Source organism: Dama dama, chromosome X (assembly GCF_033118175.1).
Source record: "Dama dama isolate Ldn47 chromosome X, ASM3311817v1, whole genome shotgun sequence".
Taxonomy (NCBI): Eukaryota; Metazoa; Chordata; class Mammalia; order Artiodactyla; family Cervidae; genus Dama; species Dama dama.
The window spans coordinates 85,114,586-85,135,639 of NC_083714.1; the positions used below are offsets into that span (position 1 = coordinate 85,114,586).

The 21,054-nt window shown below is 37.5% G+C and overlaps 1 protein-coding gene and 1 non-coding gene across 2 annotated transcripts in view; one reads left to right on the top strand and one right to left on the bottom strand.

Moving 5' to 3' along the window:
• MAGT1 (magnesium transporter 1) overlaps window positions 1-13,295 on the top strand; it is a 46,440-nt gene extending 33,145 nt beyond the window's left edge. The window contains exons 8-10 of the mRNA XM_061137384.1: window positions 5,355-5,429; window positions 10,336-10,426; window positions 11,690-13,295. Of these exons, the coding sequence (XP_060993367.1) occupies window positions 5,355-5,429; window positions 10,336-10,426; window positions 11,690-11,705 (182 nt within the window). The 3' untranslated portion in view covers window positions 11,706-13,295. The remainder of the gene's footprint in view (window positions 1-5,354; window positions 5,430-10,335; window positions 10,427-11,689) is intronic.
• LOC133053193 (U6 spliceosomal RNA) lies at window positions 8,284-8,390 on the bottom strand. Its single transcript, XR_009692128.1, has one exon. It is a non-coding gene; the product is annotated as a U6 spliceosomal RNA (small nuclear RNA).
• Window positions 13,296-21,054: the final 7,759 nt, after the last annotated feature.

The window sequence follows — 21,054 nt, forward strand, 5'->3', positions numbered from 1 at the left end:
ATACACATATCTTTGTCTTTATCATCTATGGTACACTTTATTTTACTGGCTCTTTTATTTTTATTTTTTATTGAGGTATCATTGATTTACAATATTGTGTTGGTTTCAGGTATACAGATAGTGATTCAGTTTTTTTTTAGGTTATATTCCATTATAGGTTATTACAGGATTTAGAATATAATTCCCTGTGCTATATAGTAAATACTTGTTGCTTATCTATTTTATATATAGTAGCTTGTATTTGTTAATCCCATACCCCTAATTTGTCCTTCCCTCCCTCTTCCCTTTCATAATCAAGTTTGTTTTCTATGCCTATGAGCCTGTTTCTGTTTCATACATGGATTTATATATATATTATGTACCATGCTCATGCTTAGTTGCTCAGTCATTTGTGACTCTTTTTGCGACCCCACAGACTGTAGTCCACCAGGCTCCTCTGTCCATGGGATTCTCCAGGCAGGAATACTGGATTGGGTAGCCATTCCCTTCTCCAGAGGATCATCTTGATCCAGAGATCGAACCTGGATCTCGTGCATTGCAGGCAGATTCTTTACTATCTGAGCCACCAGGGAAGCCCTTTATATATATATATATATATTCATACATGTGCATATACTCCCTTCCCCCACATTTTGTGATTTTGATGTCCTGTTTTACATCTTCATGCTTATCATTTTACTGTTCATTGTAGTTATAATCACTTTTACAATTTTTAAATTGTTTTTTAAATCCATATACTGGTTTATTTAAGTGATCTTTTTTTTTATTTAAGTGATCTTAAATCCTTCTATATATTTGCCTTTCCTAATGTGATTTTTTTCCCTTTCCCATATATACTTGCTTCTTTTCTATTTAGAGAAGACATGTCAATATTTCTTTTAGGGTAGGTTTAGTATTGCTGAATTCTTTTAGTTTTCACTTGTCTGAGAAATTGTTTCTCTCTCCTTCCATTCTAAATGATAATCTTGCTGACTATCGTACCCTAGGTTTCAGGTTTTTCCTTCACAGGACTTTGAATATATCATGCCACTCCCTTCTAGCAGTGTTTCTACAAAGAAATCAGCTAATAGCCTTATTGGCATTCTCTTGTAACTGACTCTTTTTTTCCCTCTTGCTGCCTTTAGAATCCTCTCTTTATCTAGTTCCTTGTTGTAATGATCTGCATTTCTATCCATCATCTTTCTTAAATCATTTCTTTTTATTACCACCTTTTTGAACTCAGGGTCTAGTAGACTGGTGAGCTCTATTTCATTGTTTTTTCTTTCAGCGGATTTCTGTTGTTCTTTAATTGGAAGTAGTTCCTCTGCCTTTGTGTTTTTGTGTTTTTTTGTTTTTGGCCGCACTTGCTGTATGCAGGATCTTAGTTCCCTGGCTAGGGATCAAACCTGTGCCCCCTGCAGTAGAAATTTGAAGTCTTAACCACTGGACTGCCAGGGAAGTCCCTGCCTTTTCATTTTACTTACCTTTCTCTGTCTCTATGACTTCAGGAGAAAAAATTATCTACTGTGATTTTAAAGGGGTGTTTTTAAGTGGGAGCATCCCTGTATAGACTGTGTATGTCCAGTGTTTCTGCTACAAGGTAGTTTTGGTATGGAAGCCAGCCACGTCTTCCCTCAGGGTGTGCTGGCCATTGTCCCCTTGATAGGGGATGTGATTGGTGTTGGAGTATCTGGAGCCTGGCTAGACTGAGGCGGAGCTTCCTCTCTGCTCTGTTGTTGTCACTGTTCTGTCAGGGATAGGGTCTGCTCCTCAGTTGTTGGAGTAGAAGCCCTGAAGGTCAGTCAGGCTCTACTGCCCTTGAATGCATGCCCTGCCCCAAAAGAGGTGATTGCTGAAGCAAGTGAGGCCTGTGCAGTCACAGAGGACTTATATGCTGTCTGTGTAAGTGTCTGTGGTTCCAGTCAGAAGCAGCACAAGGTTGCGTCCCTTTGTTGTGTTTGTCCCAGATCTAGTGCAAGGCTGTGGTAAGGAATAGGCTGAGGATTGGGGCCTTGTGGCAGCAGGAATTGAGATGGCTGCACTGCCACAAGAGATCTGGGCTGCCTCTGTGGCAGTCGTCTCTCAGGACCTGTCTGTCTCAGATCCAGGGCTAAGCTGGGGTGTGGAGTGGATGGAGGCTGAGCGCAGCTGGGATAGAACCACTGTGTACACCCAGACCACACCCCAGGCCCTCCAGTCTGTCCTACATGAGTCCTGTCCCTGAGTCTCTCTGCCTGGTATTTCAGCACTTAGCTGCTGCCTGTTTTTGTAGTACCACCCCAGGCAAGCTGATATATCTCTGTATAGTTAGGCCGTCTTTCCCCAGATCTCACGCCAGGCTGTGGTGTGGAGTGAGCACAGCCAGTGTCTCCTCCGCCCCTTCAGTTTGGAGTTGTGGTGAGGTGACAGCCAGCAGTGCAAGGCTCTGTCCACTCTGCCATCATGTGTGTGCTCCTTGCAGGTAGAGTCTAGGCTCCTCTCGCCCTTTTGTCTGTCCCAGTGGATTTCCTAGAAGGCAAGGACTGGGATACTCAGATTGTGGCTCCACGTGATCACTCCCCACAGTGAGGATCTGCCTTTGTGGACCTTCTCTTCCTTACAGATCCCTCTGAGATGGGTAGGTCCTAAGCTGACCCTTTGCTGGTTACATGGAGATCTTTCTTGCAGTTTTGGTTGTATAGGATTTCTTCTACCAGTATCCAGTTAGTTTTCCATGAGAATTATTCTAGTATAGATGGTTTTTTGGCATGTGTGTTGGGGAGAGGTGAGCTCTACATTCTCCTTCCTACTCTGCCACCTGTACCACAAATCTATTAGCTTGTTTAATAGCCTAGTTCCTGTTTGTTATGTAATAACACCTCCTCTATTTTCTATTCAGTTCTCTCAGGGTAAGATGATTATGTAAGTATTTATTGTTTGTATCCCCTACTAGAGTGTAAACTTGTTCAAGGAATGGTCTATATTTCCTCTAACTTTGTAACTCCAACTAATAGTGCCTGCCTATAATAGACAGTGTTAGTAAAAGTTTAAAGAGTCTATAAATGAAATAAAGCAATACATATGGAAGTGCATCATAGCTCTTGATAGCTAAGAACAACAGCACACAAAGACCTTGATGGTATAGTGCAAGATGGAAAGCTCTAGACCATGATACAGAAGCAAACCAGTCCAAAAACAAGTCTCAACCATTAATCAGAGTATCTATAGCCAGAGTCTTTAGAAATGATCAATCTTCATGCATGTGTCTGTGTTAGTCACTCAGTTGTGTCCAACTCTTTGTGATGCCCACCAGGCTCCTCTGTCCATGGGGATTCTCCAGGTAAGAATACTGGAGTGGGTTTTCATGCCCTCCTCCAGGGGATCTTCCCAATCCAGGGGAACTCAGGTCTCCCACATTACAGGCAGATTCTTTACCAGCTGAGCCACCAGGGAAGCCCAAGAATACTGCACTGGGTAGCTTATCCCTTCTCCAGGCCATCTTCCCAACCCAGGAATCGACCTGGGGTCTCCTGCATTGCAGGCAGATTCTTAACCAGCTGAGCTACCAGGGAAGCCCATCTTTATGCATACCTGCATATAGGTATGCAGAGGTGTATAATACACAGAATCCTAGTAAGGTGTATAATAAAGAATCCTAGTAAGGAAAAAAAAATCACTGGAGAAAACAACTTAGCTAAGCAACAAAACCATGAATGAGTATCATCCCTAAAAAGAGACTATTAAAAAGAGTGTATAAAATGGTAATGAAAGGATGAACAGACAAATTTAGAGCCAATTATAAATTCAGGCCTTATCTGAACACCTATTTGTCCCTTTCTGCTTAATTTTACCCACATGAGATAGCATACAATGTGCATGTGTATATGAATAATTAATATGAGCATTTTAAATTAATCTTTGTATTCACCAAACTGCAGGGTGAATCTCTCTTTTCTACTTGAACACATTCTATTTTGTTTCAGAATTTTATTTTTCTTATTTTACTGTTCAACCAAGCCACGTACTACCTATTTGCAAGAGTATGTCTATTTTGTATTTATGTAGCTTCTATATTTGGAGAAGGCAATGGCAGCCCACTCCAGTTCTCTTGCCTGGAAAATCCCTTGGACGGAGGAGCCTGGTAGGCTGCAGTCCATGGGGTCGCGAAGAGTTGGACACGACTGAGCGACTTCACTTTCACTTTTCACTTTCATGCACTGGAGAAGGAAATGGCAGCCCACTCCAGTGTTCTTGCCTGGAGAATCCCAGGGACGGGGGAGCCTGGTGGGCTGCCGTCTATGGGGTCGCACAGAGTCGGACACGACTGACGTGACTTAGCAGCCGCAGTAGCAGCTTCTATATTAAGCTGAATAAAAGTGAAGTCATGGCTCATAGGATTTTCTTTTTTTAAAAAAAATAGGACAATTTAAGTAGTTTAGTAGTAATTTGTGCTTTGAGGTTAATTGTTGAAATTCTAAAAAATATTTGCTAAGTTATTTTTCAAATAGAAGTTAGTTGCTGTTCTCTCTAAATGGTGTACATTTCAAATGTGTTCTTTTTTGGCAAGTAGTTGAAATATTCAAAATGGCTACTTAATTTATATTAATGTATACAAAATTGACTCAGTAGTTGGAAGAATGTTTCAGAAGTTTATTTCAAAGTACAATTTTAGAGGAAAACTCATGTTTTATCTATAAGTTATAGTGGGACATTTGTTTAAAATATCAGTTTATTTGTACAAATGAAGTAATTTTCTAACCTTAATTTTTTATTATATCTTCACAGTAAATAATTGTCATACTATATAGGCACACAATTACTTGGTTATGGAGAGGATAAATTGGAAGATTGGGATTGGCATATACACACTACTATATATGAAATAGATAATAGGGACCTAGTGTATAGCACTGTATGGGCTTCCCTGGTGGCTCAGCTGGTAAAGAATCTGCCTGCAATAAAAGGAGGCCTGGGTTTGATCTCTGGGTTGGGAAGATCCCCTGGAGAAGGGAAAGGCTACCCACTCCAGTATTCTGGCCTGGAGAATTCCATGGATTATATAGTCCATGGGGACACAAAGAGGTGGACGTGACTGAAGGACTTTCACTTTCACTGTATAGCACAGAGAGCTCTACGCTATGCCCTGTAGTGGCCTATATGGGAAAAAAGAATCTAAAAAAGAGTGGATATATGTATAACAGATTCACTTTGCTGCACACCTGAAACTAACACAACATTGTAAATCAGTTCTACCTGAATACAATTTTTTAAATGATTACTTAGTTATGATTTTTGTAATTGAAGGTTTATATATTTATTCATTCTATATTATTCTAGGAATATTAAAGTTTGTGTTATTTCTCTCTGTGAATTTCTCCTTAAACAATTTTTCTAAGATGGTGGGGTTACCTTAGGAATGGTGCTTTTATGTGAAGCTGCTACATCTGACATGGATATTGGAAAGCGAAAGAGTAAGTCATATCATATGCCAAGATGTGGCAGTTCTGCCTTTATACAGAAAAAAGGAATGTCCTCTTAATCATTTCTCCTCTTATATTATTTTACTTTACTATTATAAAAGTAATATGTTCTCATTGTAGAAAATGTTGGGGGAAATAAGAGAATGAAACATTTGGAGGGAGAGTAACCCATTATTCCACCATTGAAAAGCTAATAATTTTAACATTGTAGTACAAGTTTCTTCCATTTCTAAAAACATCTTTTCAACTGTATGTATAATATTTTGAATCTTATACCCCCCTTTTTAATTGGAGTTAAAATTTTTCACTAATATTTTCCAACACATAATTTTTAATTTATTATTTATGCTATTTATTTAACCATTCTGATTTTGTTAAACATTTAGTTTTTTCCTTTCATTATAATGAATAGTTATTTAGTGACTATTATGGTATAGATTAAACTTTATCCCCTTTTCATATTAATTCCTTAAAGTAGTATGACTGTGTGGTCCTGTGTATGAGTATTTTCAGTTATCTTGATGTTTTAAGCTGATGATGCAAATTCTTTACCCAAATGTTTAATAGTTTAGATTCCTACCAGTGGCATTTCAGTATGCTTGTTTTCACTGTAACTTTTTATCAACATTAGAGAACTTTATTAAAAATATGTATGTAAGTGTGTATTTGCTAATCAGATAAAGGGGAAATGTTATATTATTTTGTACTTCTTTGTTTATTATTGTAGTTGAATATTTTCTTAGATGTTTATTAGTTGTTTTGTTTTCCTTTGTCTAAAATACCTTTTTGTCTTTTGCCATTTATATATTAGAATGTTACACTTTTTCCTATTGGTTTGCATGGACTTTTTATTTATTAGAATATTCACATGCTGATATTTGTTACAAAGAAATGCTAACAATGTAATTTACTTAACATGAAATCAGTTTGAGTTTTTATTTTATGGTTAAAGAGTTAAATGTCATCAAAATTAACCTAGGTTAATAAATCTATCTACTTTTTCCTTCTAGAAAAAAGATGATACTGGATTTTAAATTTGGAAGATAATTTTTTTGTTGAAATGAATTTTTACATATTAGAAAAATAGAGCTAATGTAGCAGTTTTTCATCCAGTCAATATACAACCTTTAATTCCTGACTTTTGAAAAAATGCCTATTTCAGTATTCATTTTTGGGGAAAGGCCATCTGGCTACTACTGCAATGCTGGGATGAATTTAAGTTGTAAAACATTTTGGTGACATATATTAAATTAGTCACAATTAGATCTATTTCTAAGATTCTAACCTAATGAAATGATCACAAATATTAATAATAAATATTTCTTTAGCACTTAATATGTACCAAGAACTTTCCTAAGCACTTTTTAGATATGTGAAAAAATTAGAATACAAATATATATTTGGAGTGAAGCTATATATACTTGTATATGTGCATTTGATTAGGAAGAAGAAAAGACTTCTACAAAGAGCATGTGTTAATACTCATAAAAAATTGTTTAAGATTTACATTTTTGACCCCTAATCATATTGTATGAAAATTGTAAAGGGAAAATGGATTATTCTGTAAATATCAGTTCAGTTCAGTCGCTCAGTCGTGTCCAACTCTTTGCGATCCCATGAACCGCAGCATGCCAGGCCTCCCTGTCCATCACCAACTCTTGGAGTCCACCCAAACCCATGCTCATTGTGTTGGTGATGCCATCCAACCATCTCATCCTCTGTCGTCCCCTTCTCCTCCTGCCCCAGTCTTTCCCAGCATCAGGGTCTTTTCAAATGAGTCAGCTCTTCGCATCAGGTGGCCAAAGTATTGGAGCTTCAGCTTCAACATCAGTCCCTCCAATGAACACCCAGGACTGATCTCCTTTAGGATGGACTGGTTGGATCTCCTTGCAGTCCAAGGGACTCTCAAGAGTCTTCTCCAACACCACAGTTCAAAAGCATCAATTCTTCAGCGCTCAGCTTTCTTTATAGTCCAACTCTTACATCCATACATGATTACTGGAAAAACCATAGTCTTGACTAGACAGACCTTTGTTGGCAAAGTAATGTCTCTGCTTTTCGATATGCTATTTAGGTTGGTCATAACTTTCCTTCCAAGGAGCAAGTGTCTTTTAATTTCATGGCTGCAATCACAATCTGCAGTGATTTTGGAGCCCAAGAAAATAAATCCTGTCAGTATTTCCATTGTTTCCCCATCTATTTGCCATAAAGTGATGGGGCCGAATGTTCTTCTGTGTATTCTTGCCACCTCTTATTATCTTCTGCTTCTGTTAGATCCATAAGGTTTCTGTCCTTTATTGTGCCCATCTTTACATGAAGTGTTCCCTTGGTATCTCTAATTTTCTTTTTTATTATTATTTTTTTCCGTTTATTTTTTATTAGTTGGAGGCTAATTACTTTACAATATTGTAGTGGTTTTTGCCATACATTGACATGAATCAGCCATGGATTTACATGTATTCCCCAGCCCGATCCCCTCTCCCGCCTCCCTCCCCATCCCATCCCTCTGGGTCTTCCCAGTGCACCAGTCCTGAGCACTTGTCTCATGCATCCAACCTGGGCTGGTGATCTGTTTCACCCTTGATAATATACATGTTTCGATGCTGTTCTCTCAGAACATCCCACCCTCGCCTTCTCCCATAGAGTCCAAAAATATGTTCTATACATCTGTGTCTCTTTTTCTGTCTTGCATAAAGGGTTATCATTACCATCTTTCTAAATTCCATATATATGTGTTAGTATACTGTATTGGTGTTTATCTTTCTGGCTTACTTCACTCTGTATGATGGGCTCCAGTTTCATCCATCTCATTAGAACTGATTTAAATGAATTCTTTTTAATGGCTAAAAATATGGAACACTTCACGAATTTGCATGTCATTCTTGCGCAGGGGCCATGCTAATCTTCTCTGTATCATTCCAATTTTAGTATATGTGCTGCCGAAGTGAGCACTCTCTAATTTTCTTGAAGAGATCTCTGGTCTTTCCCATTCTGTTGTTTTCCTCTATTTATTTGCATTGATCACTGAGGAAGGCTTTCTTAATCTCTCTTTGCTATTTGGAACTCAGCATTCAGACGGGTATATCTTTCCTTTTCTTCTTTTCTTTTAGCTTCTCTTCTTTTCTCAGCTATTTGTAAGGCCTCCTCAGACAACCGTTTTGCCTTTTTACATTTGTTTTTCTTGGGGATGGTCTTGATCACTGCTTCCTGTACAATGTCACGAACCTCTGTTCATAGTTCTTCAGGCACTCTGTCTATCAGATCTTATCCCTTAAATCTACTTCTTACTTCCACTGTGTAAATCGTAAGGGATTTGACTTACGTCATACCTGGATGGTCTAGTGGTTTTCCCTACTTTCTTCAGTTTATGTCTGGATTTGGCAATAGGGAGTTCATGATCTGAGCCACAGTCAGCTCCCAGTCTTCTTTTTGCTGACTGTATAGAGCTTCTCCATCTTTGGCTGCACAGAATACAGTCAGTCTGATTTTGGTATTGACCATCTGGTGATGTCCATGTGTAGAGTTTTCTCTTGTGTTGTTGGAAGAGGGTGTTTGCTATGACCAGTGCATTCTCTTGGCAAACCTCTTTTAGCCTTTGCCTTGCTTCATTTTGTACTCCAAGGCCAGACTTGCCTGTTACTCCAGGTATCTCTTGACTTCCCACTTTTGCATTCCAGTCCCCTATGATGAAAAGTACATCTTTTTTGGTATTAGTTCTAGAAGGTCTTGTAGGTCCTCATAGAACTGTTCAACTTCAGCTTCTTCAGCATTAGTGGTTGGGGCATAGACTTGGATTACTGTGATACTGAATGGTTTGCCTTGGAAATGAACAGAGATCATTCTTTCATTTTTGAGATTGCACCCAAGTACTGCATTTCGGACTTTTTTGTTGACTATGAGGGCTACTCCATTTCTTATACAGGACTCTTGCCCACAGTAGTAGATATAATGGTCATCTGAATTAAATTTGCCCATTCTGGTCCATTTTAGTTCACTTATTCTAAAATGTCAGTGTTCACTCTTGCCATCTCCTGTTTGACCACTTCCAATTTGCCTTGATTCATGGACCTAGCATTCCAGGTTTCTATGGCGTTATTTCTCCACTCTTCTCCAGTAGCATATTGGGCACCTACTGACCTGGGGAGTTCATCTTTCAGTGTCATAATCTTTTTGTCTTTTCATACTGTTTATGGGGTTCTCAAGGCAAGAATACTGCAGTGGTTTGTCATTTCCTTCTCCAGTGGACCATGTTTTGTCAGAACTCTCCACCATTACCCATCTGTCTTAGGTGGCCCTCCTCGGCACGGCTCATGGTATCATTGAGTTAGACAAGGCTGTGGTCCATGTGATCAGTTTGGTTGGTTTTCTGTGATTGTGGTTTTCATTCTGTCTGTCATCTGGTGAATAAGGATAAGAGGCTTATGGAAGGAAGCTCCCTGATGGGAGAGACTGACTGTGGGTGAAACTGGGTCTTGTTCTGATGGGTGGGGCCAGTAAATCTTTAATCAAGTTTTCTGTTGATGGGTGGGGCTGTGTTTCCTTACTGTTGTTTGAGGCCAAACTGTCAACTGTGCCTCCACTGGAGACTCCTGGACACTCACAGGCAAGTCTTATTCAGTCTCTTATGGGGACGCTGCTTCTTTCTCCTGGCTCCTGGTATGCATAAGGTTTTGTTTGTGCCCTCCAAGAATCTGCTCCATTATAGTGTAATAGAGAAAATTAAAGGTGAAGGCAGACTCCTGAAGATATAAGAATGGGAATGAAATTTGTTGTAGTTTAGATTTACCAGTAGATATAGCCCTTGCATTTTACTCTTAGAAGTGTAGCCTAAAATTTATGTTCTTACTCTTTACTATGTTTAACATGCTCATATCACTCTCCTTTTATTTTTCTGCAGTAATGTGTGTGGCTGGTATTGGACTTGTTGTATTATTCTTCAGTTGGATGCTCTCAATTTTCAGATCTAAGTATCATGGATATCCATATAGGTATTATTTTTCATTTGTATAGTGATTACCTATGCTTTCAATGATTAGAATTGATGTGCTTTATAATTTTTTTACTTTACCTCCAGATTACTCTAGCTTCTGACATAGAGATAGGCTTTAATTTAGTTATGTTGCATATAGAAATTATAATAATTATGATATAGTGAATAAAACTATGTGATTTCTCAGGAAAATCATTCAGTATTATTCTGACATCACTTAATTTAACCTAGAAATCTATCAAATTCATAATGATTAGAACATTTTTTACCCTCGCACAGTTCCTTATTTGCATACTTTACATCTTTTTGAGGACAAATTATTTTTTAATGTTTTTTCCAAAACTTCTCAGTCTACTTTTCAGGCTGTTTAGGTAGAATAAACAGAACATTTAAGTAGAATCCAATTTGTATACTGTAGAATAAGAAAGAGTGTTTAAGAAGGTCTAATTGACTTAAAATATTCATAGCGATCTCTAAAGCTCAGAGAAGAAATTATTCTCCTAGTTATAACTTCTTCATTTTATTCTGTTAATAGCCAAAAGAAATGTACCTGTACACAACAGGCAATATCATGAGTTAGTTTTATAATCTGAGTGCCATTTACTACAATTCTTGTTTTAATTCAACATTGCCCTGTTTTATAAAGGACCATGAATACTAAACGTAAAGTATATCAAGAGATATTTTTGAGACACAAATTGATTCTTCATATTTTCAACAGAAGTTTTTAGTAGATAATTTTGAATTAATTCCCTGGCCGGTTCATTATATTATAACATTTCTAAATGTTTTTGATCAGTGAACAACTTAATCTCCTTTTGCATTTCTTGCAAACTTGTTTAATTCTAAAGATTAAAACCTACTAGAACTTTGATCCTTGACTAATAATCCTCCAGCTCTATACTTTTATTCTTCTGTCTATATGTATTTTAAAATAATTTATCCCCTATAGAATACTAACTGGGATGCAAGGGTAATCTTACCAGTACTTCTATTACTTATTTTATCACCATGGTTGATACAGTTATTAATTGGCATCTCTTCAGGAGATATTTTAATTTGAGGTTATTTCTACTTCCGTTTCTCGTTAAGACTACCTCAGCATCTCAGTGTCTCTTACTTTTTGTTATTGGTACTCAAAGTTTATTATACATGTACCCAGATGTTCTTTGATCTGATATGATAAAATCAAGATATTTATTAGAGGTAAAAACTACTTTTCTTTAAGATATTAATAGACTGGTATATATTTTTGTTTCAGCTTTCTGATGAGTTAAAAAGAATTCCAGAAATATGTAGACACTGGAGTAATGGAAATTGAAAAATGAAAAATAATGTGTGTGAAAAGAAGAATGCAATTTATGTATTTTGGATTACCTCTTTTTTTTCCAAGTGATTAAAATAGTTAATCATTTAACCAAAGAAGATGTATAGTGCCTTAACAAGCAATTTTCATGAAGTATTTGGATACAATTCTTCTCTTAACCTTCCCTTCCCAATAAACTTTCTGGAACATTTAATTTAGTGGAGTTTTATAAAAAAATTTAAAACTACTACATTTTAATTAGAACAGGGTTCAAAACTGTGTTGCTTAATGTTTGGCCATGTGATTTTTTATCTTATCCAAAGGTAGTGGGGACTTGTGACCAGGTGTTCTTGCCTATGCCTGTTACTGATAACAGCATCAGGAATCTATTCTAAGCTTTTCCATCGTTGCATGGATGTGTATACTTCACACATCTTTCCTTTTGAGCAGAGAAATCATATATACTATGTGTCTTCTGAAAATGAAACACCATTCTTCAGCGTACACATCTAGACTTTAGAAAAAAATGACTAGCCAGTCCTCTTCCATCTTCCCTCCTGAAATATTGTGCAGACTATGTTTCTTGGTAGCTGTAGACATTAAAAAGTATTCCTAAATACAGGATTATGATTTCTTCATGAGTGTGGTGGTAGCTGCCTGTATTTGGAAAGATTTCAGGCTCATTCTGTTTCCCTAATTTATTTAAGATGGGCCCCTCTCTAATAAAAATGTAGCTTAGTATTAAAATCAGTGTAAGTTTAGAATGGACTAAAATGTTTCTGCAACTCAGAGATTATCACTTATTTCATTTGTACCTAAGTGAAAAAAATGGATTTATCTGGTTAAATCAATTTCTGTATTACAGTGACAACATATTTTATTAACCCTTATGGTTAGGAAAAGGACTCCCCTAGATTGGGAAAATAAAATCATGAAACATTAAGTTGTTGCTTATGAATAGAAAGTAAATTTTTCTTGTAAACTGTTGTTTTCTTGCTATTATTTTAACTTTTGTCCTCTCACTTTATGTGGAGAAACAAAGTAATCATTTGAAGAAGTTCTGTTTGAATTTGATATTTTTTCTGTCAATGAAAATAACCATATGTGCTAACCAAATTTCTGTGAAGAATGAAAGTTGATGGTTCAGTAGATATAGCTATAATCTTCTCCATGGCTGTAAACAGTATCCAGAAATGCCACTATTATAGAAATATGCAAATTTCGATTGTGAAAAATTTTAAGAAACCTTAGAAGTATTATATTAAGATAATATTGTGACTGCCTACTACTATTTACCATCTAATAACTCTCCCTCATGGTCTAGAAATCTTACATAATAGATGTTTGAAGAAAGAGATGAATATAGTTACCTAAGAAGAAATGTTCTATGTGGGGCTTTTGATTTGTTTTTTTTTTTTAAGTAGATTTGGTGGGTGAGGTGATATTTACTCTCTATTGGAGCCCATTTTTGTTACTCCACTATAAACTGTGTGAATCTGGATTCCTTATCTGCTGTTTTTGTACTTGTCTCAGGCCAAATAAATTTATGCTGTGATTCTTATGAGACTTGTATGAATATGCCCTGATTTGTACAGACTAACCAGGGGAGTATTACTGCCATGTAATCTATAGCTCCAGATACTTTGCAATGAGCATTGAAGAATGACAGTTCTTTGTATTTTTTGTGTCTCTCTTAAGAGCACATTCTTCTTCTTTAAGGAGAGAAGTTGTGTTCTGGCTAAAATGTGTAGAGAGCAGATTTACTATACTTAGAATAGTGTTACTTTTGTGGAAATGTTGAAAGTAGCTTTCATCTGAAGTGCCTTAAGTAGATTCTTAAATTTACTTTTCTAGTATTGATTTAAATATTATTTGTTATGCATTTTAAAATACTATTCAAAATTATACATTGTAGTGGCAAAGATAACCAAATGTCTGGCTGTTTGCTTTTTGATCATATCAATAAACTTTTACAATCTAAATTCTGAGTTTTTGGTTAACATCAAAAGGAGGGTTACTAACACTAACACTAAAATAGAAGTATAATATTAGAATATTCCATTTTGAAATTATAATTAAGTTTACTATTGTCCTAATGGCAGTAAATTTGGTAGGCCAATTTACTTAGGCATTTCTCAATTTAAATACATTCTTCCAGGATTCTATTCATTATCCTTTATTAATGCTGTCACCCTCTAGATTAGTCAGAACAATCAAGATATGTAAATGAATGACTGTTTTCAATGGTTCATTACATTTTGTCCTAGTCAGTCAATATTGTGACTAGGTAACAGAATGGGAAAGACTAGAGACCTCTTCAAGAAAATTAGAGATACCAAGGGAACATTTCATGCAAAGATGGGCTCAATAAAGGACAGAAATGGTATGGACCTAACAGAAGCAGAAGATATTAAGAAGAGGTGGCAAGGATACACAGAAGAACTGTACAAAAAAGATCTTCACAACCCAGATAATCACAAAGGTGTGATCACTCACACTCACCTAGAGCCAGACATCCTGGAATGTGAAGTCAGGTGGGCCTTAGGAAGCATCACTATGAACAAAGCTAGTGGAGGTGATGGAATTCCAGTTGAGCTATTTCAGATCCTTAAAGATGGAAAAAAAAATCTTTAAAGATGATGCTGTGAAAGTGCTGCACTCAATATGCCAGCACATTTGGAAAACTCAGCACTGGCCACAGGATGGGAAAAGGTAACTTTGCATTCCAATCCCTAAGAAAGGCAATGCCAAAGAATGCTCAAACTACCACACAATTGCACATCTCACATGCTAGTAAACTAATGCTCAAAATTCTCCAAGCCAGGCTTAAACAATACAAGAACCGTGAACTTCCAGATGTTCAAGCTGGTTTTAGAAAAGGCAGAGGAACCAGAGATCAAATTGCCAACATCCACTAGATCATTGAAAAAGCAAGAGAGTTCCAGAAAAACATCTATTTCTGCTTTATTGACTATGCCAAAGTTTTTGACTGTGTGGATCACAATAAACTGTGGAAAATTCTGAAAGAGATGGGAATACCAGACCACCTGATCTGCCTCTTGAGAAACCTGTATGCAGGTCAGGAAGCAACAGTTAGAACTGGATATGGAACAACAGACTGGTTCCAAATAGGAAAAGGAGTATGTCAAGGCTGTATATTGTCACCCTGCTTATTTAACTTATATGCAGATTACATCATGAGAAACCCTGGGCTGGAAGAAGCACAAACTGGAATCAAGATTTCTGGGAGAAATATCAATAACCCCAGATATGCAGATGACACCACCCTTATTGCAGAAAGTGAAGAAGAAGTAAAGAGCCTCTTGATGAAAGTGAAAGAGGAGAGTAAAACAGTTGGCTTAAAGCTCAACATTCAGAAAACTAAGATCATGGCATCTGGTCCCATCACTTCATGGGAAATCGATGGGGAAACAGTGGCTGACTTTATTTTTCTGGTCTCCAAAATCACTGCAGACGGTGATTGCAGCCATGAAATTAAAAGACACTTGCTCCTTGGGAGGAAAGTTATGACCAACCTAGACAGCATATTTAAAAGCAGAGAGATTACTTTGCCAACAAAGGTCCGTCTAGTCAAGGCTATGGTTTTTCCAGTAGTCATGTATGGATGTGAGAGTTGGACTATAAAGAAAGCTGAGCACCAAAGAATTGATCCTTTTGAACTGTGGTGTTGGAGAAGACTCTTGAGAGTCCCTTGGACTGTAGGGAGATCCAACCAGTCCATCCTAAAGGAGATCAGTCCTGGGTGTTCACATTGGAGGGACTGATGTTGAAGCTGAAACTCCAATATTTTGGCCACCTGATGTGAAGAGCTGACTCATTTGAAAAGACCCTGATGCTGGGAAAGATTGAGGGCCGGATGAGAAGGGAACGACAGAGGATGAGATGGTTGGATGGCATCACCAACACAATGGACATGGGTTTGGGTGGACTCTGGGAGTTGGTGATGGACAGGGAGGCCTGGCATGCTGCGATTCATGGGGTCACAAAGAGTCAGACACAACTAAGCAGCTGAACTGAACTGAATTTCCTTTTGATACTAATTAATTTGAAACAGTTACCCAGACAGATTATCAGGTTATATAAGACTGGGAAGCATATATTTGCAAACATGGAGTAGAAACACTGGATAAGAAGTAAAGAAATCTGGCTTTTAAACAACTTTTATTCCTTACTTTGTTTCTGTCTAGCTCTGTGAACACAGGCAAGGCAGTGAACCTCTGGACCCATTTCTTTATTCTGATATGAGTGCATTGGATTAAATCACCTCAGTGTTACTTCTAGCACTGCTGTTCCATGATGTAAAATATTAAAGATGCATTTAAATCTGAATGGATATCATTTGTGATATTCAGGGTTGGTGTTGAATTAAATCAATTGAAATGTAGGATGTTTTGTAGTCAGATTTCTGAAGATGCTGTGAAATGCTTGTGGAGGCCATTGATACCTGAAAACTAATAATATGCACTGAAATATTTTAGGAAGAATACACTTGAAACGATTATGGTGATATCAGATCTTGATTTAAGTGGGTTCTATTAAATTTCGAGCAAGAATGAGATGAACAAGTGTAATAGTATGCTAATATTATAAAATATCAAAACTAAGGGGACCTTAGATACCATTCAATCACTACCTTCCTTTTGACTACTAAAGAATATGTGCTCTAGAGAGGTGAAATGATTTACTGAAGGTTATTCCACAGAAATGGCTACAGGTTTCCTATTTTGTTGCAAATTCCCTGTGGATTAAATTTCACTTCAGGTTGCAGATTACTCCCTGGCGAAATGGAAATCATAGTGAGTCTATCTTGATTGCTTCCTGATATCTAGATTGTTTGGACTTGGGGAAGGGTGAATGGGAGTTGTTTATAATTAAGAGTTTCAGTTTTGCAAGATGAAAAGAATTCTGAAGGTTGGTCATACAGCAGTGTGAATAAACTTAACAGTACTGAACTGTGCATTTAAAAATGGTAAAGAAAGTATATGTTATGTACGTTTTACCACAACTCAAAATGAAAACAAGTGCTAATGCCTTGGTGCCAACGTCACATTAACATATCCTTACTGACACCACTTTTTATTTGATCATTGTCCTGAAAATTGAGTACACCTGAATAGAGTGTGACTCATGGTGGAAATGTTGAAGTATGGTCTTTAGGCTCTTTGTGTGACATTTTTAAGGACATACAGGTAAACTCTGCCTGCAGAAATCAGTGATTGGTATATTCCAATGAGTGCTCTTTAAACAATGACTTTCAACTGGAAAAAAAAAAAAACTCACTAAGATATGTTGGCTCCACCAAAATATCCAGACTTAAATGATGCATTTGGTCTGAACCTTCCAATTTATTAATATCATGCCTGGCTGTAGCTCTGTGGTCAGCAGTTGTACCTAGAGAACTTTGGGTCTGAAGTTCTTTTCATGATCTTCAAACAAATCCAAACACAGCTCAAAAATGATAATTTCCAGGAAGCTTTCCTGACCTCCCAGTTTGAGTTTTATACTGCTCCTTTCTTCTTCAGTGTATCTCTGTTATCCTGCCTTGTAATCTGTCCCCCCCATAAACTGTAAGTTCCTTGGGAACAAAGGTGTTGTCTTTCTCATCTTCGTATGTTCCTTTTCTAAAATACATGCATAGTACACATGTGGTAAATTTTCACTGATTGAATAAAGAAAAAAAAAAGCCTTTAGTTTCAAGTTGTTTGCAGTCTTGTTGTGGAAACAAACATATAAACAAATGTAATCCCAGTGGGGAAAATCTGTGTTGTATCATGGATACAGAGAGGGGTTTGATCACTTTTTTGAGGTTAGGAGGTAAAGGTAGGGAGAGGTTTAAGTACCAAAATGCCAAATTATTCTTACCAGTATAGTATCATTTTGTTGTTCAGTCACTACGTCATGTCTGACTTAGCATGTCGCTCCCAAAGAGCACAGCAGACCTTGTTTCCAAGAAATTGTGTTTGTTTTGACCTGTCTGTGGATTCCCTAACAAATGACACAGAGGCTTGCCTTAGTTTTGTCTAACTCAGAAGTCATTCAGGGCAGGAAAGCAGCTGTTCACACAGTGTGTTCCTCAAAAATATTAAAAGACAAATGAACAAGCCACTGCTGCTAAGGGCAAAACATTGCTGTTGTGGTACATAATAGATGTGTCAGAAGTCTAGGAGCAAAAGCTGAGGAGAGACTTAAATTTGGGAAACAAAAGCTTTGTATCCCCATAATAGGATGCATGCCCAGAATAGACTTGATAGTTCTACAAGCTTTCACCTCTAATATTTATGCTCAGTTCTAGCAGGAAGTGAAAGCTAAGGCAGAGTTGTAAGCAGACTGGCTGTGTTACAGGACTATACCAAAACAGGGCCAGTCTGCAAAGACTGAAAAACATTTTTTTGTTTTGCCTTCACGTGTTTAAGGAAATCACTCTCATATCATTAGATGACTGCTAAGCTAGTGAAACATTTCAATGTCCACATATGATGAAGAATACAGTCTTTACAAAAATAGATTAGGAAGTTCACTAAGCAAAACCTGTAACTTGCAATGTGCAGAAACAATGGGAAAGGAGGATAATCTGATTTCAAGCTTTATCACATAATAATACTCAAAATGTCCAATTTTCAACAACAAAAAATTATGAGATACATGAAGAAATAAGAAAGTATGGCATATTCACAGGGAAAAAAGGAAATTAATAAAAACTATACCTCAAGAAGCCAAGACAATCAATGGACATACAAGAAAAGTATTTTAAATCAGCTACCTGCAATCCCACTCCTGAGCATACACACCAAGGAAACCAGATCTGAAAGAGACACGTGTACCCCAATGTTCATAGCAGCACTGTTTATAATAGCCAGGACATGGAAGCAACCTAGATGCCCATCAGCAGATGAGTGGATAAGGAAGCTGTGGTACATATACACTATGGAATATTACTCAGCCATTAAAAAGAATACATTTGAATCAGTTCTAATGAGATGGATGAAACTGGAGCCCATTATACAGAGTGAAGTAAGCCAGAAAGATAAACACCAATACAGTATACTAATGCATATATATGGAATTTAAGAAGATGGTAACGATAACCCTATATGCAAGACAGAAAAAGAGACACAGATGTATAGAACAGACTTGTGGACTCTGTGGGAGAAGGCGAGGGTGGGATGATTTGAGAGAATAGCATTGAAACATGTGTATTATCAAATGTGAAACAGATTGCCAGCCCAGGTTGGATGCATGAGACAAGTGCTCAGGGCTGGTGCACTGGGATGACCCAGAGGGATGGGATGGGGAGGGAGGTGGGAGGGGGGATCAGGATGGGGAACACATGTAAATCCATGGCTGACTCATGTCAATGTATGGCAAAAACCACTACAATATTGTAATTAGCCTCCAACTAATAAAAATAAATGAAAAAAAAATCAGCTACCTAAAATATGTTCAGAAAGCTAAAGCAAATCATGTCCAAAAAGCTAAAGGAAACAAGACAAACTGTCTCATGAAACAGAATATCAATAAAGAAATAGAAATAACAGCAAAATGGTAATTATGTGAGGTAAAGGATGTGTTAACCTTACTGTATTTCACAATATATATATGTGTATCAAATAATCATGTTGTACACCTTAAACTTACACATTATCTGTCAATTATATCAATAAAGCTGGAAAAAGTAAAACACATTACTTGAGGAAGAGATATAAAAGAGATATAAAAAATAGAAATTCTTGGTCTAGAAGATACATTAATGAAAAACAATTTACTGTTGTTGCTGCTGCTGCTGCTGCTAAGTCACTTCAGTCATGTCTGACTCTCTGTGACCCCATAGACAGCAGTCCACCAGGGTCCCCTGTCCCTGGGATTCTCCAGGCAAGAACACTGGAGTGGGTTGCCATTTCCTTCTCCAATGCATGAAAGTGAAAAGTGAAAGTGAAGTTGCTCAGTCATGTCCAACTCTTCACGACCCCATGGACTGCAGCCTACCAGGCTCCTCTGTCCATGGGATTTTCCAGGCAAGAGTACTGGAGTGGGTTGCCATTGCCTTCTCCAAAACAATTTACTAGAGGGCTTCAAAAACACATTTATGCTGACAGAAGAAATAAATAGTGAACATGAGTATGAGTCAATTACAATTATCCTGTCAGAGAAACAGAATGAAAAAACGAGAATGAAGAAAATGGACAAAACCTAAGAGATCTGAGGGACAACATCAAATACACCAATATACAAAAAATTGAGAGTCCCAGCAGGAGAGGAGAGAGAGTAAAGGCAGAATGAAAAAAATGAAATGATGGCCAAAACCTTTCAAAATTTGATGGAAGACATGAATTTACACATCTAAGGAGTTCATCAAACTAAGTAAAATAAACACAGAGATCCATACCAAGAAAGATGGAGAATCTTGAAAGTACCAAGGGAGAAGTGATTTTTCACTTAGATCCTCAAGATTAATAGCCAATTTCTCACATAAGAATCGCTAATTATTAGAGAAATGCAAGTCAAAACTACAATGAGATATCACCTCACACCAGTGAGAATGGCTATTAGCAAAAAATTCACAATAAATGCTGGAGAAGATATGGATAGAAGAGAACCTTTCTACACTGTTGGTGGGATTGTAAATTGGTACAGCCACTATGGAGAACAGTATGCAGGTTCCTTAAAAAACTAAGATCTACTATATGACCCTGCAATCCCACTCCTGGGCATATATCCAGAGAAAAACATGATCCTAAAGGATACATGCAACCCAATGTTCACTGCAGCACTGTTTACAATAGCCAAGACACAGAAACAACCTAAATGTCCATCGACAGAGGAATGCTAAAGAAGATATTGTTCAGTTCAGTTCAGTCGCTCAGTCGTGTCCGACTCTTTGCGATCCCATGAATCACAGCAAGCCAGGCCTCCCTGTCCATCACCAACTCCCGGAGTCTACCCAAACCCATGCCCATCGAGTCGGTGATGCCATCCAGCCATTTCATCCTCTGTCGTCCCCTTCTCCTGCCCTCAATCATTCCCAGCATCAGGGTCTTCCCCAATGAGTCAACTCTTCGCATGAGGCGGCCAAAGTATTGGAGTTTCAGCTTCAGCATCAGTTCTTCCAATGAACACCCAGGACTGATCTCCTTTAGGATGGACTAGTTGGATCTCTGCAGTCCAAGGGACTCTCAAGAGTCTTCTCCAACACCACAGTTCAAAAGCATCAATTTTTTGGCGCTCAGCTTTCTTCACAGTCCAACTCTCACATCCATACATGACCACTGGAAAAACCATAGCCTTGACCAGATGGACCTTTG